Source organism: Arvicola amphibius, chromosome 5 (assembly GCF_903992535.2).
Source record: "Arvicola amphibius chromosome 5, mArvAmp1.2, whole genome shotgun sequence".
Lineage (NCBI taxonomy): Eukaryota > Metazoa > Chordata > Mammalia > Rodentia > Cricetidae > Arvicola > Arvicola amphibius.
Window position 1 is genome coordinate 63,011,535 of NC_052051.1, and position 26,718 is coordinate 63,038,252.

Below are 26,718 nucleotides of genomic sequence, written 5' to 3' on the forward strand. Positions count from 1 at the left end.
GGTGTGGCCCCTTGTGAGGGGCCATCTTGTCTTATCTCTGATCTTAGGAAGAAATGGTCAAACATTTCACTGTTGGCTGTGGGTTTATCATACATGGCCTTAATTTTTATAGGGAAATATTCCTTCTCACCTAACTTGTTGAAAGCTTTCACAGTGAAAGGACTTCTCTCAAATATCTCTTCCATATATGCAGGGTGATCATGTCCTGTTTGTCCGTCCCACGAATATGACGAATCCTGTTCACTGAGTTCCATGTAATGAGCACACATTATGGCCCAGGGGAAAATCTTACTTGATCATGGTGGATGATCTTTAACATAAATTCACTTCTCCCTATCTACGGGTTGTACAGTCATGGATGTATCCAACCATAGGTCAAAAACAAAAATTTGAACTGCATTTGTACTGGACAGATACAGACATTTCCCTCTTGTTATTATTTCCTAAATAAAACAGAATAATAACAATTTATATAGCATTTGTATTGTATTAGGTATTATTAGTAATAGACTAGATAAGATCTCAGAATGTGTAGCTCAGTGGTAGAACATTTGCCCAGCATGTACAAAGCCCTAAACAGCAAGCATTTAGCATGTCAAATATACAGAAAAAGCCCTTCCTATATTACAACAATATAGTAAAAACACTAAAATACAGAACAAAGTATGCTAAAAAATGCAACAGAGAAACACCATGTCATATATAAAGGTAGGCCCACCAGAATAACAGCAGATGTCGCAAAAGAAACTCTAAAATGAAGGAGAGCTTGGAATGATGTATTCAAAGCGCTAGGCCACAACTGCCAATCCAAAGTACTATACCCAGAAAACCCAGCTGTCGTAATCTAAAGGCAGAAGAAAACTTTCTAAAGAAAGAACAGACTAAAGGATTTCATGACCACTAAACCACCTCCACAGAAGAAATGTGAAAGAATCCTTCAGAATTAAGAAAACTAAATGAATGCACCCATAAAGCCACAAGAAAGAATGAATCATGTTAGGACCGCAGTTAAGCAAGTGAGAAGGAAGAAAGCGCTAAACTCTACAAAACCTTAAAAAAGGACAGGAATCAATATACACCTCTTTATACTAACTCTGAACATTTACAGTCGCAACTCCCTAATCAAAAAGCACAGACCAACATATTAGATTAAAAACTAGGATCCATCTATCTATTACCTCTGCCCCTCAACATCACAACCAGGCACAACTTTCCAATAAACGGAAAGGAAAAAGTACTGTGAGCAAACAAAACTAGGAGACCAAGAGGTACTATTCAGTATCTGACAAAATAGATCAGTCCAAAGCCAGGCAGAGTGGGAAGTGTTTCCATTTGCTCAGAATACCTTCCCATCCCTTAACTTCCAGTCTGTGTGCGTCTGTTAAGGTGTAGAGTCACCAATGTGGGTCTTGTCTATGTATCCAAAAAACCACTCCTGAGGGGAACAGAACACTTTTACATTTCAAAGTCATTGATGATAGGTAAGGACTAACTGGGATGAGTTGTTCTTTGACTGTGTTACAGCTAAGGCTTGGCCTCAACACACACAGAGATAACAAAATCTACCATAGCTGGTTAACGTTAAGGCTTACTGAAGCAGAAAAAGAGCCTAAGATACTTCATATGGAGTCTGCACTTGATAGGCGTTGAGGAAATGGCAGCATCTATTATCTTGCTCACTTAAGGTGCCATCACTAGGTCCCACAGTACCATATGCACATAGCTCTCTTTCTTAATGACCTTAACCCTAAAATTGCTAAGAACGCTCACTATGTTTGACATTCTTGGTTTAAAGATGTTACAGAACTATTAAAGGTTAATAAAGATCAGGAAAATAGAATTTCTTTGCCTACACAGTGGAAAGGACCACAGTTGAACTCATCTCAATCAAATGCACTCTAGAAGAGTCCCAGGAGGATGATACCCAACTCCCACTGACACTCACGGGTGAGATGCATACAGACACTGGTGCAAATTCCCAACACTTTCGTTATGCACATTTGATTGTTTGTCTTTGTCTTTATGTCTTAAAATATATGTGACATCATTGTTAAATCACCGCTCAACTTCTTTTGCTTAGCATGATAAACCTTCCACCACAGATTCTGCTTTCCTCATGCGAAGTTTGAGGTTCCTTGGGTCACCTTCATAGTTACAAAGGTTCAAGTTAGTAAACCTTCCTCCACTCCTGACCTTACATATAAAAAGAAAATGAGTTACTGGCCATTGTCTTTGTATTCTGATTATATACATCAGCCCCATACTGTATATTCCGGCATACCCATTTTAATGACCTGATGTCAGAAATTAGATATTTCACAGTTTGCCTTCCTCATATTATATCTTTTTTAATAATTCTACATGATCCTCACAAACCATACTAGACTAAAATTAAGGCATTTCTAACTCAGTTGTCTGTTTAAGGATGGGGCCATGAGTTTCCCTCTCAGAGTTTGTAACTGAACTCCAACCACCTGATGGCTCTCAGTCAAGTTCCTGCCTCCTGCCTGCACAACCACCCTACACTGCAGCTCTCTACTGGAACACACGACTCTTTACTGTCAGGTTAACTACCTTCTCATAACCTTTGAATCCATTCATCTTGTACTCTTTACAAAAGCTATCTACAACAACCTTTTTAGAGACTTTCCCAGAAACACACTTGTTTTTTTTTTCTTTCCTCTTTCCCAAGAACAAGTAAAGAGAACAAAATCAACCCCAACTTCAATACGGCAAGACCACAAGTGTGTATTTCTGTCCTCTACTCCACTAAACATAATGACTATTTGTGTGTGCAACATGCATACGTGTGCGAGTGTGTAGATACATGTGTGTACATGTGGATGGAGGCAGAGGTCAACTTCGGGTGCTGATCCTCCAGTGCCGTGCCCCTTTATTCCTGGGGCAAAGCCTCTCACTGTCATGGAGCTTACTAAATAGGCTGAAACGGCTTGCCGTCAGGCCCTGCCATTCTCCTAGCTCCACTTCCCCCGCTCTGGGATTATAGATGTACACCAGCACACAATTTCTCATGTGCATGCTGAGGATCCAGACTCAGGTTCTCATGCCTGTGTAGCAAGCACTTCTCCTACTGAGCCATCTTCTCAGCCCCCTGGTGATCTTTTTAATGGGAAGAAGAGCAGTGTGGTGTTTTGAATGAGCCTGGCCCCCACAGGCTCATATATTTACAGCCTAGTTCCCAGTTGATTTGATGAGCTGTCGGGGAAGGATGAGGAGGTATGGCCTTGATGAAGGTGTGTCACTAGGGGTAGGCTTTGAGGTTTCAAGAAGCTAAGCTATGTTCTTCTCCCTATCTTTCTTTCCCTTACCCTCCCACTCCTGCATGCTGCGTGAGGATCAGGCTGTAAAGCTGTCAGCTACTTCCCCAGTACCATGCCCACCTGTATGCTGCCATGTTTCCTGCCATTATGATAATAGACTAACCGTCTGAAAATGTAGACAGGCCCCAATTAAATGCTTTCTTTTATAAGAGTTGCCTTGGTCACGGTGTCTCTTCACAAAAATAAAACAGTTACTAAAACAAGCAGGTATTATAGCCAAGCAGAAAGGAGGCAGGAGTGATTGAAAAGAACGTGCTATATGCTGTTAGGATAACACCCAGACTTGACGGTGAGGTTAAGTAGACATCTGTCAGCCTGAAGGGTATCTGGAATATAGGTCAAACCCAAAAAAGACTTGTTAATTTTCTCTTACTAGAAATAAGAATAATCAGCTGGGCGGCAGTGACACACACCATTAATCCCAATACTTAGGAGGCAGAGGCCAGCCTGGTCTACAGAGCAAGTGCCAGGACAGGCTCCAAAGCTACACAGAGAAATTCTGACATAAAAAAAAAACTATAAAAAAAATCTTAATTATCTGAGCAAACCAACACTCAACTCAGAAATGAACTTAAAGACTGTGCAGTCACAAGCAGTGATCTTGTGTCTTGTGACACTCACTGGCCCAGAGGACTGGGAAAAGAAAAAAGCACAGCTGCCAAAACTGGTGATAGCGTTGACACTGAACAGAGTAAAGTTCACTGGCCTCCACATGCTCCTGGTGTGCATGTCCCATCAGCACACAGAGAAATATATAGATGTCGCAAAAACATTTTTAGAAGTTGAAGACATGGCTCAGAGGTTAGGAGCACTGGCTGCTCTAGCAGAAGACCTGGGTTCAGTTCTCAGAACCTACACAGATGCTCACAACCACCCGTAAGTCCAGTTCCAGAGCATCTGATACCCTCTCTTGGCCTATGCATGTGGTGCACATACATACATGTAGGCAAAATACCAATACACATAAAATAAAAATAATAAATTTTAAGTCTATATTACAGACTTTAATATAACAGTAGCAGTGGTGAGCAAACTGGATAGTACTTTTGGAAATGAATGAAGATAAAACTGTTGAATACAAACTATCAGACCATTAATGACCATTAGAAACAAGATGCAAACAGACCCAACTGGTGCAACCTTGTAACACTGGAAATACTAGAACGTAAGGCTGAGTACAAGGTATTCTCTACTCATGGTGTTTAAGGTACTGAATCTGCTAAAAATTTTATACAGACCTTACTCATAGCCCGGACACTCTGATGTAAAGGCACAAACGGCCTAATACTTTCCAAGGAAGATTACTTTAAAAGGTGGGGGGGGGGGGGGCAAAACAAAGCAAAAGAAAAATAACCCTAGGCAAGGGCAGAAAGAACAGAAGTGTTAAGGAGCTAAGGAGCTGAACTGAAATCTCTAGACTATTTGGTAAAACTGCTGGGTGACTTAGGATGACCAAACCACACAAAGATTCGCACATACTTTCATGAACGCAGGGAGAAATAAAAATGAACATAATTTAGCAGAGGAGTAAAAGAGACAATAATTCAACTTAATGAAAAAAATTCAAGAAGCATCAAATAAAGTGGAAAAGGCCCACAATGGTAACTTAAGAGGAACAAGGAAGCGATGTGAGGATATGGGGGCAAAGATGCAAAAGGAAGCATTAAAGAAACAAGAGCTAGCGACCTAGTTATCTTGTTCAGAGGCTTACAGGAAGAGCAGACAGCTGCAAATTCCCTGTCCCACCAGAATGAGTATGACCTAGAACAAACCATATGGCTTCCCATGTCCTCTGGAAATAAGAATGTAGATGCTGCCAGCCACGGCTAAAGACTCAAGGCAGGCAGTGCCTGTCTGTACAAGTTGATGAGTTCTACAAAAGAGTGTCTTTTATTGAAAGACTTGTAAAATTAAAATCCCAGCACTCCTGAGGCAGAGGTAGCAGATCTCTGTGAGTTCTAGGCCAACTTGGTCTACAAAATGAGTTCCAAGACAGCTAGAGCAGTTACACAAAGAAACTCATCTTGAAACCCCCCCAAAAAAATACTGAATACATATGAACAATTTAAAGAATAATTATTAAGCCAAGGTAAGCATCATCCAGGCAAACGAAGCACAACCAACGTCCCAGGAGTGGCCAGGCCTACACACCTGCTGTATGCCTTTCCCTAACCACTACCCCTCTTCTCCTTCCTAAATAACAGTTGACTTTTTCTTATATCTGATCCTTTGAGATACAGTCTCAATGTGCAGCCTAATGAGGTAACCCTCCTACCTTAGCCTTCCAGGCACCGGATCACAGGTGAACACTAGCACACCTGGGTCCTATGTTTAAACAGAACCACACTGAGGTCTCCTACAGATGTTTCTTTTGCACAACAGGATGTCTGAGAGACTCACTCATACCTCTGTGCATTCTTTTCACTATTAGTAGGTATGTGAACTGCTTCCACTTGAGAGCCGCTGAACAATCATCTATGAACATTCATGCACATTCACTAGAATTCTCTAGAGATCCCTCAAAGATGGAAGTGCTGGATCCTTAACTTCCCTGGGTAACAGTAAACAACCCTCCAGGGTGGATCTATCAACACAAGTGAACACCAAATGGGGGAGAAAGAAAGTTCCTCCTCGATTACAAATCTGCAAAGTTAACTGTCATACATGGAAATAAATCCTACTTAGAGACAATCCATTAGGTTTCTCCCCTCAAAGCCTTTGAACTTGCTGTCTTTGCCCGGAAGACTCTTGTAGGTATATCCACAATGCTTCCTCCCTCACCTTCCTCAGAACTTTAGTCAAATGTTACCTTCTCAGTAAGAACTTCTCTGGCCACTCTATAAAACTGCAACAGCCATTATTCCCCACTGATTCCTACCCCAAACAACTGCCATGATTTAATATATATTACTATATATATATATGTATATATACATATACATATATATATATGTGTATATACATATACATATATATATATATATATATATATATATATATAAAACAAAAAATCAGAATCACTGTAAGGAGCAGGGAATGTGTGTCGGAGGATGTTCTTTAAATGTTACGATTAGAGAATGAAATATAATTCAGCAGGAGACCAACATGCATGAAAGGGCAGGGCGGCTCTTCCCAGGGTCGTACTGCAGTGAGAAGCCAATACACCGTTAGCAGAAACAGAAGAGCACAGCAAAGACATGTCAACTGCAGTCTCCCAAGACAGAGATAATCAAACCTCGAAGAAATCAGTAAGAAGACTACCAAAAAATAACAGAGGATTCAGCCATGTGCCTTGCTCTAAATTATGTAAATAAAATGCTAAAAGAAATAACTAAAATCATAAGCCAAAGAACATGCCTGCTGGGCTAGACTAGAATTTTAATTGAATTCCAACATTTATGCAATATCTCTTATTGCCAGATACTCTTCAAATAATTAACTATACAACTGATTGCATTAAACCCACATGCAGAATAGAAGTTAATTTAATTGCATTATTTCAATTTTCTCCTCCAAGATCTTTTAGCCAAATAGCTGATAAGAATTAACTAGCCAGCTACATTTTTACTCTGTTTCCTTCCTCCTACCTTGAATAAAAAGTGTTCATAAATTATAATTGGCCAAACTGCAGGTAACAAGATGGAAGCACTCAGCTGACCAGTACAACTACTTAGGGTTTAAGGTCTTGAGTAGTTACAGTGGAATGCGTTTCAAATCCACAACTAAAGGGGCTGTGTTATGAGCAACATACAGTTCATAGCACCAGACTGAATCTTGTGCTTCTGGCTCACAATTTTATACCCTTGCAATTTTTCCTACTCAGAATAGGTTCATCAATTATTATTCTTAGTCTAGCGCAGGCATTCAAACTTCTAGGCAAGGGCCAGCAAGAGAACTCAGGGTGTAAAGATGCTTGCTGCCAAGTCATACAACTAAGTTTTATGTCTAAGATCCACAGAGTAGAATGAGAAAACCAGGTCCTGCAGGTTGTCCTTTGACCTCTGCATGCAAATCACGGCACAAGTATACACACCCATATACACACTCAGACATACACTATAATATTTTCAAGCGATTTCAAAAGTAACAAATGTCTATGCACTCTTCCCGGCAAGCAGCAAGCACACACTGTAACTCATACCTGCAGAGCTCAGGAGGACACTGAAGTCTGTCCCCCGCTGGGATTCTCCACTTTCATCACTGACTTCTTTTTCAGTATCTTGATATCGATCCCAGTTAGAGACAATCTTTCTTCTAGAAAAATTTCCTTGCTCGTCATTCTCTTCTCCATGGGTCTCTGAATCACTGTCGTCTTCCACCTGCAATCAATAGAGACAAATCAATAGTCAGACAGTGGGATCCTGACCTTAGGAGTCTCCTCAGTGAAGTAAGGAAAATAATAGAATATAGGTGTAAAGCTAAACACTGAATTTGTAAATGAGGATCCTAAGCAATATTTCCAAAGAACCTCAGTATTTCAGAGCATTGTGTCAGGGTAACTTTCTAATGAGTATGTAAAGGAAATCGGTACATTCTGCCTGACCTACCCCCACTTACAATGACTGTTTCGTCTACCTGGAATAACTGAGGCTATAGGATTGGTACAACTTTAGGACCTGGCAAGATGACTGGAGATAACAGCATTTGATGCACAAGCTCGATGGACCAGAGTCCCATCCCTGAAGCCCATATGAGGAAGAAAGGAGAGATCAACTCAGGAAAGCTGTCCTCTGACCTCTGCATGTGTACTCTGGCACATGGTATACATCACACACGCACACGCACGTACATTAATAATAGATAATTTTGATTATTTCAAAATAGAAATCAGCTCTCCCTGGAAATTTAGATATTTGCAAATGTACCTCACAAATATGTTTTAATGGGAACTCAACTCAGAGACATTCTTGAGTGTTTCTAGCCATGGGCATTAAAAGGAAGCATGCAGAGAACAACAAATTGTAAGAAATCCTACAGTATACTTAGAAACGACTGCTTAATTATATCAAGAAGTAAGTTGCAAGCCATCGAGAAGGGTCAGTGGGTAAAAGCTTTTACTGCACAAGCCTGGTGCCCTGAGTTCAGTCCCCAAAAGGCACAGTGGAAGGAGAGAATCAACCCTTACGCAACATATGTGCCCACCTCATTGCCCCCACACACACATAATAACAATAACAACAACAATAATAATTGTAATGGGTTCGTAGAGATAGCTCAGTGGTTAAGAGCACTGACTGTTCTTCCAGAGACTTGGGTTTAATTCCCAACACTCGTATATTAGCTCATAACCATCTCTATGTAACTCCAGTTCCTAAGGATCCAACACCCTCATCTGGCCTCTGCAGGTACTGCATGCATATGGTGCTCAGACATATAAGCAGGTAAAACAGCTATACACATTTTTTGTAGGAAATAAAGAAATTGCAAAAGAAAAAATGGTGGTGTGATAGAGAAGAGAAACAGATTAAACAAACTTAATGGACTGGAGTGGGTGTCAATGGAAGAAGGTCCTGGTTGATGAGCTGGGGTGGGTGTCAATGGAAGAAGGTTCTGGTTGATGAGCTGGGGTGGGTGTCAATGGAAGAATGTCCTGGTTGATGAGCTGGGGTGGGTGTCAGTGGTAGAAGGTCCTGGTTGATGAGCTGGGGTGGTGTCAATGGAAGAAGGTCCTGGTTGATGAGCTGGGGTGGGTGTCAGTGGTAGAAGGTCCTGGTTGATGAGCTGGGGTGGGTGTCAATGGAAGAAGGTCCTGGTTGATGAGCTGGGGTGGGTGTCAATGGAAGAAGATCCTGGTTGATGAGCTGGGGTGGGTGTCAATGGAAGAAGGTCCTGGTTGATGAGCTGGGGTTGGCGTCAGAGGCAGAAGGTCCTGGTTGATTAGCTGGGTGGCTGTCAAGGGTAGAAGGTCCTGGTTGATGAGCTTGGTGGTTGTCAGGAGCAGAAGGTCCCAGGTTTCATCCCCAGCACATCACACACAACCCCACTGGATTAACAATGTAAGATTGGGGACTTATCTATGTTCTGATTTGAATAATTTAGCCAGAGAAAATAGTCATCATTAGAATAACTGAGGAATACAAACAATGACTACTCACTTGGCCGTATTAAGAATGAGCTAGTAAAACTATTTACCGTTTGATTCATAACAATGTTATAAATTTATAGTGTTCTCGTGCACTAGGTGCAAATATTCAACCATGTGTGAAAAGATAAGGCATCTGGGAGCTGGTTCAAATAGTTCATGGAGAGGAATGGCGGTCAGAAATAAACTACTTACATGACCATTGCTGAGCTGGGGTGGTGAGTAATGGGAAATCAGTGTACAGTTAGTCTATGTGTTGTAGATTTGAAACTTTCCATAATAAAAAAAGTGTTGCTCTAGGGGCTGGAGAGATGGCTCAGTGGTTAAGAGCACTGCTTGCTCTTCCAAAGGTCCTGAGTTTCAGTTCCCAGCAACCACTTGGTGGCTCATAACCATCTGTAATGAGATCTGGTGTCCTCTTCTGGCCTGCAGGCAGACACAATACTGTATCCATATAAATAAATAAATCTAAAAAAAAGTGTTGCCTTTTATAGAACACATGCATGTAGAATCTAAATACATAGTTCAAAGTAGAGTCCAAAAGATTATAATATCCTTAGTAAGCAAGTAAAACTAGTGAAATATATCCAAGCCAACCAGCAGTTAGCTTTATACAGCAGTTAAATATGAGTTTAAAAAAACCCAATCAGGCTGGGCGGTGGTGGCGCATGCCTTTAATCCCAGCACTCGGGAGGCAGAGGCAGGCGGATCTCTGTGAGTTCGAGACCAGCCTGGTCTACAAGAGCTAGTTCCAGAACAGGCTCCAAAGCCACAGAGAAACCCTGTCTCGAAAAATCAAAAAAAAAAAAAAAAAAAAAAAAAAACAATCATCTAGGTGTGGTGGCACGTATTTATAATTCCAACATCACCATGAATTAGAGGCAGCCTAGGCTACAGAGTAAGACCTATTGCTAGGTGATGGCTTTACAGGAATAAAGTCAGTTTTCTTCAAGAGTGTGGCTCCAGGTAGGCCCACCATGCTCCACTGGATGGCCCCACTACCAGGAGTATATGGTCAGCACAAATTGTACTCAACGGATTATTAGAAAGTAGGGGACGAGAACAGGGAGGTGCGGGAGGGTTTAGAAGGAATCAAGGTCAAAATCCAGGAGGGGATATAATCAAAATGTATTATATGAAATTCTCAAAGAATTAATTAAAATAAGTTTTTTTAAAAAAAAAACCACACTTTGCTGACACAGAAACAGGACATTTACCTTGTAGAAAATTATGAAGACAAAAACTAAGATAAATTTTAAAACCCATATTTGAACTATTGCTGTTTTATACACAAGGCCCAACATTCAAAATCCCCAGTAACACCTGGAAAAAAAACTACTTCTCATCACCGAGAGAGCACCACAACACACATGGGCCCAGTCCTTTCTTCTGTTATACTTACACACTTTATTGCTGGCAACCAATTTTATTAAGTAAACATGGTCTAACTTTCCATTTCAATGCATTTCGTTTTCTATAGCACACATACTATTTGAAAGGTTGTTTCGGTTCTGTTTCTGAGAGAATCTAACTATGTAGCCCAGGTTTTTCTCAGATTCTGATGCTTCAGGCTTCAGTTTTCCAAGTGCAGGATTACAGGCATGTGCCACCATGCCCAGGCCATCCTCCTGGGTGCTGAGGTTACAGTTTGGTGCCACCACACCCAGGCCACACAGACTACTTCTAGCCCCACCACTCCAAAACAAATTCCTTTACTGCTTGTTTCTTCTAGCAAGTCCCCAATGTTTTCTGCTCACTATCCTACATCACTGAAAGCCAGCACAAGCTTTCTTTGTAGTGTGCTCATTTATTGACGAGGCCAGAACAGGGAGCATGCAGAAGAGTCTATCTTCTGTCTGGCTTCGTCTCTGTTTTTCTTAAATTTCTTATAGATTTGGTTTTAATTTCCAATGTTACCTAAATGCTTGGTCAAATATGTCTTGACAACAATGTACCATACACAGTCCCTGGGCAGTGTTATATCACAGTCAAATATGTCTTGGCTGCAATATGTCATACATGGTCCCCTGGACAGTGTTATATCACATCATTTGACAGACAAAAGGAAACCCCAGCACAACTAACAAGATGACTGCAGAAGGGTTGAATGACAGGCCTAGCCCATTCATGGTGTAGGTTTGTCCCTATTTCTATCCAGGACATTACTTTAATGTTACTCTGGCCCTCTGTAAATCTGAGTTTCCCATCAATCATTCATCCAACAAATTTCACATTAATCAATAATTCTCACCTAAATGAAACTGCAAAACTTTCCTAAAAGAATGGACTAAATTGGCCTTTCATGATCTCCTTCAGTCATCAAATATCATAAGCTTCATTACAAAAGCAAGAAAATGGTCATTTATATTAAAATCTAGAGATCACAAATACAACCTCAAGCCTCAAGGCTGCCATCTCCATAAAATTCTGAAGACCCAAAGATGCTAGCTGATTAAAGTTATTTAGTGAATTAATTCCGCTACGTAAGTCAACTAATACCTGGGGCTGATGAGAATGGGGCAAGAACTAGAGCTGAAAGTGTTAGCAGGCTTTACGGTGGGAAACCCAATATTCTTTTGTTGTCCCACTGGGTAAAGTTCAGAGAAGCTTCTCCAGTTAGCCTGAAATCTCCGAGCAGCTAAAGCACATGGCAAACTGTGAGCCTGGGAAGATAATGGTCCTGACGTAAGACACAACTGTGGCTGGAAACACCTGAGAGGATGTTTCTGCAGGAAAACCAACACGGAAATGAAAGGCGGGAGAGCTGGAGAGAACCAAGGGCCCTGATAGTAATTATCATTCAGTAGTCACTGAGTGTTCAATGCAGGCGGGCCTCCTGCAGATAAACTCCCTAATCTCAAATTACAAGTGTCACCAAACTAGGATCTCATTGCTCCTACCCAAATGTGAGGGCCAGAGGAACACCCGCCAGAGTAGAGTAGAAAGAAATAAAGCATAGGAGACATTTGCTTCATTAAACAGACATGGACACAGCACGTGGGAATACTGAAAAATGCAGTATTCCATAAACAAGGCGTTGTTTTTCTGTTGACATCATTTCAAAGCCACACTGGTACTTTTCACAGTAATGCTTTATACCGGAAAGCCCATCGTTGGTTGCAGTGTTCATAGAGCAACAGAAATCCAGTCAGGTTACTTACCATCAAAGTGCTGCTGAGCTATTATCCTGCCCAGTGGCACCGCAAACCACAAGAAAATTTGGAACACACAGAGGGCCTCAACTGAAATGAGTACTGTTTTACTTCTAATAGGCAACAGTCAACTTGACTTGAAGATGAAGATGAAGGAAGTCCTTCAGTAGAAAACTACTTAGAGCAGACAATCTAAAATTCTCCATCAGCTCGCTGTGGCACACACCTTTAATCCCAGCAACTCAGGAACAGAAAGGACGAGTCAATGTTCCACTAATAGGGAAGAGTGTGGCAACACTTTTATTCTCAGAACAGTAGGGTGAGCAACTCTTTGTCCACCGACCACAAACACCAAGAGGAGACCAGGATGTGGCCAAGGTCTCTGCCACTTTGGAACAAAGCTCACTAGTTCCCCGACGTCTGGCAGCATACCCCTCTTTTCTACCTAAGATCCACCCTGAATTATCTTTAGGGTTCACGTTTCCAATGACAGTCTAAAGACAATTTAGACCCCTAATATGCATCCCCAAATGTTTCCAGTCATCACCCATTACCCAGTCCAGTGGACACTTCTATGTTTTAAGATAATTGTTGCAGCAGCATCCTACTTCCTGAAATAAAAATCTGTTTGAAGAGACTGGAGAGATGGCTCATCAATTAAGAGCACTTGCTGCTCTTCCAGAGGATCTGGTTCCTAGGACACAGGTTTGGCCCCCAGTACCAGCAGGCAGCTCATTACCACCAGTCAACTCCAGTTCCAGGGAATTCAAGATCCTCTTGTGGCCTCTGTGAGAAGCTGCACTTGTGTGTATGGTACACCCTATAGGGTACCATACATCCACTCCAGCATACACACATATTTATAAAATAATAAATAAATATTTAAGAAGAAAATCCACTTGGAGCCAAGCCAAGTGGCAGTAGTGCGTGTCTGTAATAGCAGGGCTTGAGAGGCTGAGCTAGCCAGTCCTGGATACAGAGTGAGAAACCTTGCAAAAACAAACAGCAAGGCCTAGTGGTAGGCTCCTGTCATCTGTCTCAAAATTAAAAGGAAAAAGAGCTTAGGGTGTAGGTTAGTAACAGAGCATGTGAGAGACCCAAGTAAAATACTGGGCAGGACCAAGAAAAGAGAGAGGAGAGGAGGAGGAAACCTGTGACTCTGTTTGCTAAACACTAGTGCCTTTGTGGGCTTGTATGGGTTGCAGCAGGAATAAAGCTTGCAATAAACATTTAGAATTCCTTCCTCTGGTAATGGCAGTTCCCTTTTAAAACAGTATCAGTGCCTTGCAAAAAACAAAGGGTTTGTTCTTAAACTGATGTGGCGTGGCGCGGTGTGGCGTGGTGGTACACACTTAGGAGGCCAGGGCAAGAGGGGTGCTCCAGTCCAAGAGTTCAAGGCCAACCTAGACAAAACGCACATCTCAATAATAATAAAATAGTATAAGGTTTGTTTCTTTTCCACACTCAGAGTTCTAAACCACTGCTTTTCTAGTCTCTTGCAATCAAGGTATTGGCTAAACTTTTCCCTCCTTATCTAAATCCACCTCCTTCCCAAATCCACCACCCAATCCATCTGTTAACAATTCACCAGCTGTTATGCCCAAGTTGAGACCCCCAGAGAGACCACCACCAGAATCCAGTCGAGTCCAGAATGCAAAAGCAAGGTTTATTTCTGCGTGCAAAATTCAAACCAGCTAGCTGGGAGCTCAAAGCCTCCATCCACAAAGCAGTGCAGTGAGGAGAGCTCCCCCACTCCTCATTTAGGGGTGACATATAATATATCTCAGGGTCAAGAGGGCTGGTTTTGCTAGACACAAGGTGTAGACTACTTCTGCACACCCTCTTCTCCCTGTATGCAGCTACTTCTGCTTCTGTCTAGACCTGGGTGTGGACAGGTGGCTAGCTGCTAGGAACATTTCGTGGTTTGTACTTTTGAAGAGGTTCCTGTTTTCAGGATGTTGCGAATTTCTTGAACCCAGTCCTTAACCAGCTCCTGATCAAGCAAAGTTTCTTAAAATTCCCCATGTCCTTACACAGCAGCCTTAAAGGGGTGCTCACATTTCTCCAGAGAGATGAAGCAAGGCAAAGCGACCCTGCCAAATGCCATTCATCCAAGAAAGCTGAGCAGCTTCCCAAAGGAAGTGTCATCTCATCAGCTCCTCTGAAGGGTCTATCACTTAAGACTCTTCACTAATGTCCCTGGTGCCATGTAGCTGTCAGTTCTGATAAGATGCCAATTACCAAGGTAAGTGGCTTCAGGAAGCCTACATGTCTAAAACTTCTAAAAATCTAGTTCCTTGGCAATACTTGCAAAACAAGGTAGTCTGCTTGCAGTTCTTGCCTGTGTTGATACACTTCAGCCAATGTACAAAATAGCTTCAACAGTCTTTATTGTTGAGACAGGGCCTCACTGGGTAACCAAGACTGACTTCAAACTCCAAATCTTCTGCCCCAGGCTTCCCAGGTGCTGGGGTTACAGACAAACACTGCCATGCAAGGTTTAGATTCTTGTTTTTTTTTTTTTTTGACAGAACTGGGGTTGAACCTAAGGTCTCCCTCATGCTAGCTACATACCATAACTGAGCTGTACCTACTACCTTTTGTTATTTTTTATTTTGAGGCAGGCATGATCTCACTAAAATGCCCATGCAAGACTTGAACTTGAGATTCTCTGGTCTAAGCCCCCAGAGTAGGTACGATTACCAGCCAGCATCCCCAGGTTTGGGTGTATTAATTCTTTCAATGCATTTGATTGAAGTTTTACCAGTGGGTAGTGTGGTGGAGTTGAGACAGAGTCTTGCTGGGTAGCCTAGGCTGGCCTCAAAACTTAGCAGCAAGTCTCCTGAGCTGGGATTATGAGTGTATGCCACCACGACCAGCTTCCTTTTCCATTGTGAAGGGAGCCTTTCCTACTAGTGGCTTTACAAGTTTCCTCTATAATATAAATCCAGGGAGGCAAAATGGAAATTAGACTAAAACAATACTGTTTCTTTTAGAACATCCATTCCATTGAATTCTCTGGGCTTTAAAAATGAAACAAGGTTCAGGGAGGGACTTTCCAAGGTCTTATAGGCAGAAACAGAATGAAAATATCTTGAAGTGCAAATATGTCTCTTCACTGAGCAAAATATTACTGTGAAAAAAAACTCTCTCTGCATGTGGTCACCCATGCCTATAACCCCAACACTTAAAAGGCTAAGGCGAATCCTTTCAAGTTCAAGGTCAAGTTGGGATGCACAGTAAATTCAAGGCTAACGTGGGGCTACAGAATGAGACTGTCTGAAATGAAAAAGAAAAGAATGTAAAATATCTCAGTATCTAAAGTCCTTAGCAAAGTTCTTATGATTACCGATAGAGAAGAGAGAGACTTAACTGGCTAGAGCCAGAAACTGAACAATGCTGGAAGCCTGAACTCAAGTCCGATGTATGCTTGGCAAGCTACATCCCCAAATCAGACATCTTTCCAAGCTCATTTTCATTCAATGATCTTATTTAACTTCAGTGAAGCCCTTAGAGAGTAGACAGGGTCTTCAATATAATCAATTACATGAATACAGATAAGGTCTACTTGAAATAGATCCTACTCCCACTCCAAAACTTACCAACCACACAAATGAACAGATCTCGGACCCAAACACTTACTCACTGAAATGCATCCCAGCAATCACTGAGACAGCCAAGATCCGAGTCACATCAGACTAAAACAAAATTCAACTGTTAAAAAAAAAAAACTTTTGAGTGTTGGGTTATAGGCATGGGGGGAAGGGAGGGAAAGAGGAAGGGAGGAAAGGGAAGAGAGGAAGAGAGAGAGAAGGAGGGAGGGAAGAAGACAGATAGGTGGGCAGACAAAACAAATGTAAGTTACATTTCACTCTGCCTATTCTTGCTAAAGTTTAACTCGACCTTGTGCTAAGGTCCCCTCTCCTCACACCACCTAAGGGCTCAGAGCGAGCTACCATTCTTGCTGTCCTTCCCTGACACCTGAGTGTCTTCACAACGTGTCCCACCACATCATTTGGACCCTTGATCAAATTATAATCATATTCTCCTCAAGGCAAAAGTCTTTAAGTATAACTACTACATCAAATTTCACAAAACTCAACTACAGAATCTACATAACATTTCCCCCTCCTCTTGCTAAGGACTAAGCCGCTGCTCTTGCTCATGCCGGCTATTACTGAGCCCTGCCACACAACCCTTCAGCTGTCTTCTTAGACAAAGGGCAAACCCAATCTAACCAGCAAAGACTGTTTGATTTGCCATTTCACACAAAAGAAAAAGCAGATCTGGCAGAATTCTTGTCTTCCAAGAGTGACAGTCATTTACCCACACTGACCACACAAGGAAGAAGGAGCTGCTGTACCGACTGTGTGAAAAGTCTCTGTAAGGGCTCTTCCCAGCCTGTGAAGTTCCTCTTGAATTTGCCCTCCTTTTCATTCTCCTTTGGTGGCTGGAGTAGGAAACACATGTCTGTTCTGTTTTGGGGGCTAGCTGCGTTTGTTTCATGTCAAAATCATTTCTTCCTCGAGAGCATTTACACATGGCACTAATGAGAGGAGGAAAGAAAGAGCTCACAGAGCTCTTAGAAGTGGTTCCCGAGGTCCGGAGAAATCAAGCAGCAACTGCTGCACAATTATATAGCGAGCTCAATCACAAGTACTTTGTAAGTAGAAGGAAAGGCACTGTGTGTGTAAAGGCAAATGCACAAGGGATTCTTCAACCTCTTTTGCTACACAGTGCATGGCATTTGGTAGGTGCCTGCCTGACACACCCCTCTGATTAAACTGATCCTTAACTGCATGGTACCATGGCAATACATTAGAAAACCTCCTTCCCTTCCTGTCCCTACTGGAGCAAAAACTACAAATAAAATAAAATAAGAAAAGGCATATTTCTGTGAATTTCAGGAGGCCATTTCTCCTACAGCAGGACAGAGTCCTGCCATCTATCTCCCTCTTCTGCCGCTCTTTCTAAGTGTGACCTTTAGGAAGCTCTTCCAACATTAGGAAGGGAAATCTTTTAATTAAAACAAAGGGCAGCAAAGATGCTGAGGAAAGGAGAAAGCTTTCACCTTACATTAGAGAAAGGTGGATTTTCTCAAAGCTCCTGATCCAGCAGGCCAAAATGCAAATCCCAGGATCAGTGTGGTGGGGAGGTAAGGCAAGCCAAATGCCTGGAAGCTGCGCCACAGTACAGTACGGCTTGGTAGCTCAGTGTGGGAGTCAGCGGTGCCAGCCAGCACGGCGGCCTTATTTTTGGCAGATTATTGACCTCTGCTTCACAGAAATCCAAAGTAACATTTAATTCCACAATCTCTAGATCCCCACTGAAAATGTCTAAATACTCTTTAGGGAGAAAGTACAAATTAAATTCTGATGTTGTTTTCTTCTTTATAACGATGAAGCCGCTGGACTTAAATTGCATCCTAAACTCTCAAGAGAAATGTCCTAATTTGCTCTATCTATGGCTATGATAAAGACCACGACCAAAAGCAACTAGAGGAGGAAAGAACTTGCTTGGTTTACACATCCTGATCACTGTCTGTCACTAAAGGAGGCTGAGGCAGGAGCCAAAGAGGGCAGGGGCGAGCCCTGCTTACTGACTTGCTGACTTTCCATGGCCCTGGCTTGCACAGTCTACTTTTTTATACAGTCCAGGGCCACCCACCTAGAGTGGTGACACACAGCGGGCTGGACCCTCCCACATCAGTCATTAATTAAGAAAATGTGGAGCTGGAGAGGTGGCCCGGTAGTTAAGAGCACTGACTCTTCTCCCAGAGAACCAGGGTTCAATTCCCAGCACCCACATGTCCAATATCCATGGCAAAACACCAATGCACATAAAATAAATGAATGAATGAATGAATATAAACTTGAAAAAAAAAGAAAAGAAAAGAACATGTACCACAGACTTGCCTACAGGCCAATCTAATGGAAGCAATTTCTCAACTGAGGCTCCCTCTTCCCTGGTGACTCCCGCTTGTGTCAAGTTAGGTGAAAGAAAAAGAGCACAAGGAAAAAAGCTGAAAAAGTCAAGAGGAGTTAAGTTTCGGCAGAACAAAAACTAATGGTTCTCCTGCTTCAGCCCTCTGAGCACCAGGATTACAGGCATTTGCCACCCGTCACACCCGGATAGACTTGTTCTTTAACATGAATGGAGGACTGGAGAGATGGCTCAGCAGTAAAGAGGGTTTAGAGTGTGTAAGGTTTTTGCAGAGTACCTGAGTTTGGCTCCCAGCACACAAGTCAGGAAGCTCACATCTGCCCATAACTCTAGCCCTAGGGGATCCAATACCCTCTTCTGGTCCCCATGGGCATCAGCACACACTTGCCATATACTCAAACACAGACAAATAAATAAAAAATAATAATGAAATAGATGTGTTTTTAAGTTGGGTGAAATGCGAGTTATAGGTGGCTGTGGCACCAAAAAAGTTACTACACGTGTAAATTCTATGTCTACCATCCAGAAGACTGCACACTAAATAAAAATCAACTTATCAGAAGATCCTAAAAATCCAAATGAAATTAACAACTCCCAAGTTTGCTACTTCATGTGTATTCTGTGGATATAACTTCTACTTTGATTCTGGGCCCCAATATACATGGATACATAAAGTTACACTAACACTTAGAAACATGGCAATACCCCAGGCTTACAAGCCAGTTTCAGGAAACATTTCCATCTGGAAATGCCATGTTAAGAACAAAATACCCACAGCCACATTACACACATACATTTATCAACTGGTCTTGGTCTAGGCATGCATGCTGCTGATCAGGCACGGTAAATGTCTGACATGTCTCAAAAGCAAGACACTCTACCATCAAAAGTTTCCTCTGCAGGGATCAATAAAGCAAATCCAACCTATATACTCAACAGAATTATTTCAACCATAAGGAAGGAGAAAGTCACAGCAATTGCAAGAAGATGGGCACAACTGGGGGTAATAAGAGCAAATCTAGCTAGTCTCAGAAAAAAAATTATCATGTTTTCTCTCATTTGTGGTTCCTAGATTTTTGTTTTGTTTTGTTTTGTTGTTTTTTTGTTGTTTTTTTGTTTTTCGAGACAGGGTTTCCCTGCAGTTTGTAGAGCCTGTCCTGGAGCTAGCTCTTGTAGACCAGGCTGGTCTCTAACTCACAGAGATCCGCCTGCCTCTGCCTCCCGAGTGCTGGGATTAAAGGCGTGCGCCACCACCGCCCGGCGGTTCCTAGATTTTATAGACATATAAAATTATGTATATGTCTGTGAAACTGTATGGAAGAAGGGAAATTGAGGAACAAAGGGAACCAACAAGAGCGAGAAGCAGGGAGAAGGGGTGGGGAGAAGCTTAGATTTATGTACTTGTAGGAAAAGGTTCTCTAGTAACGTAGGACAGGGGACAAATACTACACACAATGGAAACTCTTTAAGAAGAACGGAATTTTCTCTAAAACAGAGCATGATGATGAGAACATGCTATTTCTCAGGTCTCGAAGAGCCAGGGGTAAACACCGGGAAGCATTCAATAGAGTAGTAAAGATCGAGTCAATGAGGAGCTTTCCCTGTGGCTGTTTGCCTGCTCTAAGCCAGGCGTGTTTGCTCCGTGAACGTGCTCCTTGCCCCACCTGCTGGTCACAGCTAAAATTGAGCTTTGATTGCCAGTTTCACCCAGCTGAGCACAGTTCAAGGTGGGGCTGGTATCTAGGACTGGAATGTCTTCCCCACGCTAAGGACAGGACCCGGGCACATGTTCTCACACCTAGCTACACCTCCTGCCCTGGGCCTCGTGTTCTCTCGTCCTTGTTTTAGAGCTAGGGAGTTAATACAACTTTCATTTGACAGAGAAGTCAACTGCTCTTCATTTATTTAATTTGGTTAAAAGACACAATTTTTTTTTTTTTTTTTTTTTTTTGGTTTTTCGAGACAGGGTTTCTCTGCAGCTTTAGAGCCTGTCCTGGAGCTAGCTCTTGTAGACCAGGCTGGCCTCGAACTCACAGAGATCCGCCTGCCTCTGCCTCCCGAGTGCTGGGATTAAAGGCGTGCGCCACCACCGCCCAGCTTAAAAGACACAATTTTATTTTTCTTGGTTTTGTTCTGTTTGTTTTTCGATGTGTAGGGCATTTGCTCAGAGGAAGGCGAAACGTTCTGTAAGCCTCCTCACACATGACCAACTTCCTTTTGGGTGTGGTATAAACAGAGAAGCCATTCTTCAGGCCCCCTGCTCTGAGCACACCCCAATTCACAGATTGGCTCTCAACTCTGGTATTTGTTTCTTTGGGGAATTGGTGTCCTGCTAGATCTGATGGCATGTGCCTATAATTCCAGCCAACACGTAAGGCAAGAGGACCAAGAGTTCAAGGCTATCTCAAGCTACAATATCATGTTCCAGGACAGCCTGGGCTGTAGAACAAGAGACCTCGCCTCATACAATTGAAGAGAAAAGTAAATCTTTTCATCAGAACTTATGCTGGTGAAGTGCTGTCATGTGCCCTTCTAAGTAACCCACACTCCAGAGTGTGGGAAGAACAGTCTGGATCCAACACTTAATCTCGCAAAGAACGCAAGGTTAAATGAACAGACATGAACAATACCAGCACAATTCTAGTTGCCCAAGGAATTTCAAACACACATATATGAAAGTCACACAGCACATTTTAAGTATTCACTAGCTGAACAGTTTTAATTGTTCCTAGTCACAAATGATAACGATCCATTCACACTGAACAACACATAGGTCTCTATACACAGTGACTTTCTCACAAAACACACATCAGTTAACAAAGTCTCTCAGTGTTAGTAACTCAGTCTCATAATACAAAAATAAAATTAGAGAACTGATAAGCTAAAATAATATATGAATTTGATACGAAGTCTTGTCATCCTAATTACACTTTATATTAATAAAATGCCTCTACCACTTGGAAATCCTAGCACGGGGGGATGGAGACAGGAGAATCTAAAGTTCAAGGCGAGTCTGCCCTACGTGAGACCCTGTCTCAAAACAGAAACAAAATAAAACAAAAAATGATTACATAGAAAGTGCAAGGCAGCTACTAAACAAATTCCTAGAATAAAATATATTACCCCTGATAAATATATGAAGAAAACATGAGAAGAAATTATGAGTTTAAAAGTAAAAGAAACAGTTGGAATTTTACTGCTAAAATCTGTATTGATGTGATTTTTTAAATGTATGAAGCCAATACCAAGTCACTACAGTATTTAAGACCATTCATTCATAAAAATAGTGATGCTGTTTTATTTTAACTGTTTCTATGGCCGCTGTTGAGATGCCATGCAGGCATCTAACTATTGTGTAACTTGTGAAAGTCTGCCTCCTGTTCTGAGCTCTAGGAAGGTATGCAACCCCATACATAGGGTTTATGTGGTGCTGGAAACCAAAGCCAGGGCCGTACTCAAGCTATGAAACATTATCAACAGAGCCACATTCTCAGCCCTTAAAATGCTTTCCTGCTCCATGTTCTAATTAACAAATGCACAGAATATCCTGGGAATTAGATATTTTAAAATTATCTGAACCATTTGATTTTAAAAGATAGTAGATGTAGATGTACAGATGTGGCATTATGCATGGCTTCCTCCGAATAAGTAAAACAGTTTGAGGATGAATTATCCGTGTGGATTATGGAAATATGGCTGGTGGAAAAAAAGCATACCTCTAAACAGCACACTGTTAACAAGACACTAAAACCTACACAGTGGCCCGCAGTGACAAGAAAAAATGGCAAATGCCATTTCCTCACAATGTAGCACAGACTGTCCTGGAACTCACCATGTAACCTGGCTCAAAAATATAACCCTAAAGCAATTTTCTGTTGGGATACTTAACCACATTCAGCTTCTAGCCAAGACAGCTTCAGTCTTCCGGAAAAGGGAAAACCATTCCTGGAGACTGTTGTTGTAGTCTGAGTTTAAGAAACTCACAGGCACTACTGGCTGGCATGAGGTCTCGGGGACAGAACAAGACTTAGACACCTGCCAAGACCCAATGCGACACCAAATGGGGCTCTGCGGCTGAGCATCTGAGCCAGACAAAGTGTAAGAGACTCAGCACTAGTGCCTTGATTACTGCTCCAGCCAGGCAGTAGTCACAAAGAAAACAAAATGGCAAAATAAATATAAACAAATGCATATGCCTTCAAGGTTCCACTTTCCTCAGCGCAGTGGCTTTTTACTGCATATAAGTAACTAAAAAGTGGCCAGCCTAGGGATGGTAGCACAGATGAAGGCCAGCCTGGGCTACACAGTGAGACTTTGTCTTACTTTTTTAAGTGAATACATCTGCCATATAAGTGTGGATAAGGAGCACAAAGATCTGCTAACATTCAAAGAACTAAATATGTTACCAGTGTCACTATATGGCTTTATAATTATATTTAAACATGGGGGGGTATGTGAAAACACAGTTATCCCCCGACCCTGTGTGTGTGTGTGTGTGTGTGTGTGTGTGTGAGTGTGTGTGTGTGTAGTCTATCTAAGTGTGTATGCCTTAATTTATGCTGTAGAGGTCAGAAGACATTAAGAATCTTCCTCCACTGCTTTCTGCCTTATTTACTTCAGACACTGTCTCTCACTGAGCCTGGAGCTCAGCCAGGCTGGCAGCCAGCAAGCTCTAGCAATCCTCCTGTCTCTACCCCAACCACACAGCGCTGGGGTTACAAGTACAAGCTACAATGCAAGTTTTTAACATGGTGTTGGGAATCTGAACTCAGGTCCTCGTGCTTGTGCAACAAGAGATCTTACCACGGAGCTACCTCTTTTCAAACTGTACCAGAAGCTCAGAGGAGTAACCAGAAGAGTGGGCTTTGGAGGAAACAGATGTTGAATCCAGGCTCAGTAATCTTCAGATTAATTGTGAATTAGGAATTTAACCAATACTGTGAGTGACTTAGCTATGACTCGATGTACAAGTGTTCAATAAATGTTAATTACTTACTTTTATCTGCAGAAAAAAAAAAGGGTAAAAAATCCCAAGGACGGCTAATAGGCCTTAACTTCCTCCCTGTTAATAACTCATCAAGACAATTCACTTTTAGTCCCAGCACTCGGGAAGCAGAGGAAGGCAGGTCTCTATGAGTTCGAGGCCAACTTGGTTGTTATAGTGAGTTCCAGGCCAGCCAGGGTTACATAGTACGATCCTGTCTCCAAAAGTCTCAGCCAGAGTAAGAACACAAAAGAAGGGCATCCAAACAGAAAAGGAGGGAGTTAAGCAACCAGTACTTGCAGAAGACATTAATTATGTATATTTTATATAATTATATATTTTATATATTATATTTTATATAATTATATAAATTATACATAAAACAATACTACCAAAAACATTAAAACTGACAAATTTAGAAAGTTTACAGAATGCAAAATTACCATGTAAAATGTAGTTGGTTTTTTAATATAACAGTATCAAAATTGGTGGAAGTGAAAAATAAATCTAAATAAATAATCAATATCAACAAAAACTTTAAATAAAACATATATAAATAAATTTAGCCAAAGAAGTGAGTGATATCTGCAATGTTAATGGGAGCAACTGGAGACGACACTAAGTTACAAGGTTTCACAGCCTTCCTGGGTGCATGGATGGAACTATGCACTACTTTTCGCATGCCTGTAATACCCAAAGTGATCTACAGATTCAATGCAATGCCCCCTGAGATAGCCCGACATTCTTCACAGAAACAGAACAACCACTCCTAAAATTTGCACAAAGCTGTAAAAGACCTTGAATGTCTTGAACAGCGGAATAAAAGTTAAGCGTTACAATATAAGACCTCAAAACACACTGCAAAGAGTAACAGGCCAACCTGTATGGTCCTGGTACACAAACCTGGTGGTTTAAATGTGGTTTGGTAACATGCACTCCATCCCAAGTTCAGTCCCACCACTAAAAAGGAAGGGAGTGGGGAGCCAACGAGACAGAACAGAAAACCCAGGAATACATGTACATATCCATACTCAGAAGACATAAACTATATACAAAACCAACTCAAAATAAACAAGAATTAAATATAAAACCTGAACCTTTGAAACTATCAGGAAAGACACTTCAGAACATTGCTCTGGGCCAAGCTTTCTTTGAATTTGACCTCAAAGCCCAAACAACAGCAGCAACCTTGACGAATGGGATCACATCAAAAGAGATGCACAGCAATGGAGACAACCAAAAGAGTTGAGAACAGCCGACAGGGGAGAAAATGTTTACAACTGATCACCCAGCAAGAGGTGGCTCTGTAAAATGGACCAACCTCAAACCGTTCAAATGTACAAAATATGAGAACAAACTGCTTGCATACGAGTATCTAGAAACTTCTCAGTAAATGCAAAAAAAAAAAAAAAAAGAAAAATAAGAAATCTCCTGTGAGAGATCCTCTTTAATCCCAGCACTCTTGAGGCAGAAGCAAGCAGATCTCTGAGTTCAAGGCCTGCCTGCTCTACATAGTGAGTTCCAGGACAGCCAAGTCTACATAGTGAGACCCTATCTGCAAAAATAAATAAATAAATAAATAAATAAACAAAAAAAGGCAATTAAAATAAAACTGGGGCACTCCTGTGATACCAGTAACTGAGAACTGGACACAGGCTGAGCTACACAATAAGATTATGTCTCAACAAACAAATAGTTAACTAAATAAAGTCAGATGTGTTGAGGTACATGTGTGATCCCATACCTTAGAAATAAAGGCAGGAAGAACCTGAGTTGGGGCAGCATGGGTACATAGTAAAATCCTGTCTAAAGGAGGAGGAAGAGGAAGAGGAATCTGAAAAATAACAAGAGCTAGAAAAGATGCAGAGACAGGAACTCTCTTCATATGCTGTGGGAACATCAGTTAGTACAGCATTACAGAAAGCAGTATGGATGTTCTTCAAAAAAAACAAAAAAAGAAAAAGAAAAACAGTAACTATTCCACAATCTAACTACTAGGTACATATCCAAAGAAACTGGAGTCAGTATGCTTAAGAAACAGTAGCATTCCCATGTTTGTTTATTTATTTATTACACGTTTGTGTGCCCGTAAGCATGTGCTGTGTGTGCAGGTGCCCTCAGAGGCAGTTAAGAGTACTTGTTCTGGAGGACACAACCGCCTTTAACTCGGGCTCCAAGGACCTGATGCCCTCGTCTGGTCTCTGCTGGCTTTGCACTTACGTGCATAAACATATACATAACTTTTTTTTAAAAATCTCTTTTTCAAAAGAAGAGAATATATAGACACAAAGGATTATTCAGTCAGCCTTCAGAACATCAGAATGAAATGGTCACCAGCAGAAAAATGAATGGAACTAAAGGATATTATGCTAAGTTAAACAAGTTGGGTACGCAAAGACCAATACTATTACTTTCTCATTTATATGTGGAAACTAAAAAGTTGATCTTAAACCTAGAATAGTGGTGATGAGAGACTAGGAAACGTGTAGGAAAGAGAGATGGCGGAGACGGTCAATGAGTACAGGAGTTCACTTAGATAGAAGGAATCATTTCTAAAGATCAAAAGCAAAGTAGGAAAACTATGGTTGAAAAATCAATTATTAGAAAACAGCCAACCTGGTGTGGGAGGTCCTTCTGTCTGTGTGTTGCTTTTATTGGTTAATGAATAAAGAACTGCTTTGAGCCTATGGCAAGGGCAGAACAGAACTAGGCAGGAAAAGCTAGGCTGAATGCTGGGAGAAGGGCGGAGTCAGGAGAAGTGATGGAGCCGCCACTAGAGTCAGACATGCTGAAACTTTGCCAGTAAGCCACTGCCACGTGGCGATATACAGATTAATAGAAATAGGTTAAATCAGTATAAGAGTTAGCCAGTAAGAAGCTAGAGCTAATGGGCCAAGCAGTGATTTAATTAACACAGTTTCTGTGTGATTGTTTCGGGTCTAAGCTAGCCAGGTGGCTGAGAACCAACAAGTGACCCTCCTTACTACACTAGCCTGGAGGATTTTTAATGCTGTCAACTGTCATAATTAGGGCTTCTATTGCTGTGATTAAACATCATGACCAAAGCAACTTGGGGAGGAAAGAATTTATTCAGTTCACACTTCCATATTGCTATTCACCAAAGGAAGTCAAGACAGGAACTCAAGCAGGGCAGGAATCTAGAGTCAGGAGCTGGTGCACAGGCCATAGAGGGGTGCCGCTTACTGACTTGCTCCC

The 26,718-nt window shown here is 41.7% G+C and overlaps 1 protein-coding gene and 1 non-coding gene across 2 annotated transcripts in view; both read right to left on the reverse strand.

The window, feature by feature from the left end:
- The window catches only part of Aven (apoptosis and caspase activation inhibitor), a 146,052-nt gene that overhangs the window by 117,496 nt on the left and 1,838 nt on the right, over window positions 1–26,718 (reverse strand). The window contains exon 2 of the mRNA XM_038331391.2: window positions 7,483–7,660. Coding sequence (XP_038187319.2) covers window positions 7,483–7,660 — 178 coding nt within the window. The remainder of the gene's footprint in view (window positions 1–7,482; window positions 7,661–26,718) is intronic.
- Window positions 20,666–20,793, reverse strand: LOC119815974. Its single transcript, XR_005285644.1, has one exon. It is a non-coding gene; the product is annotated as a small nucleolar RNA SNORA11 (small nucleolar RNA).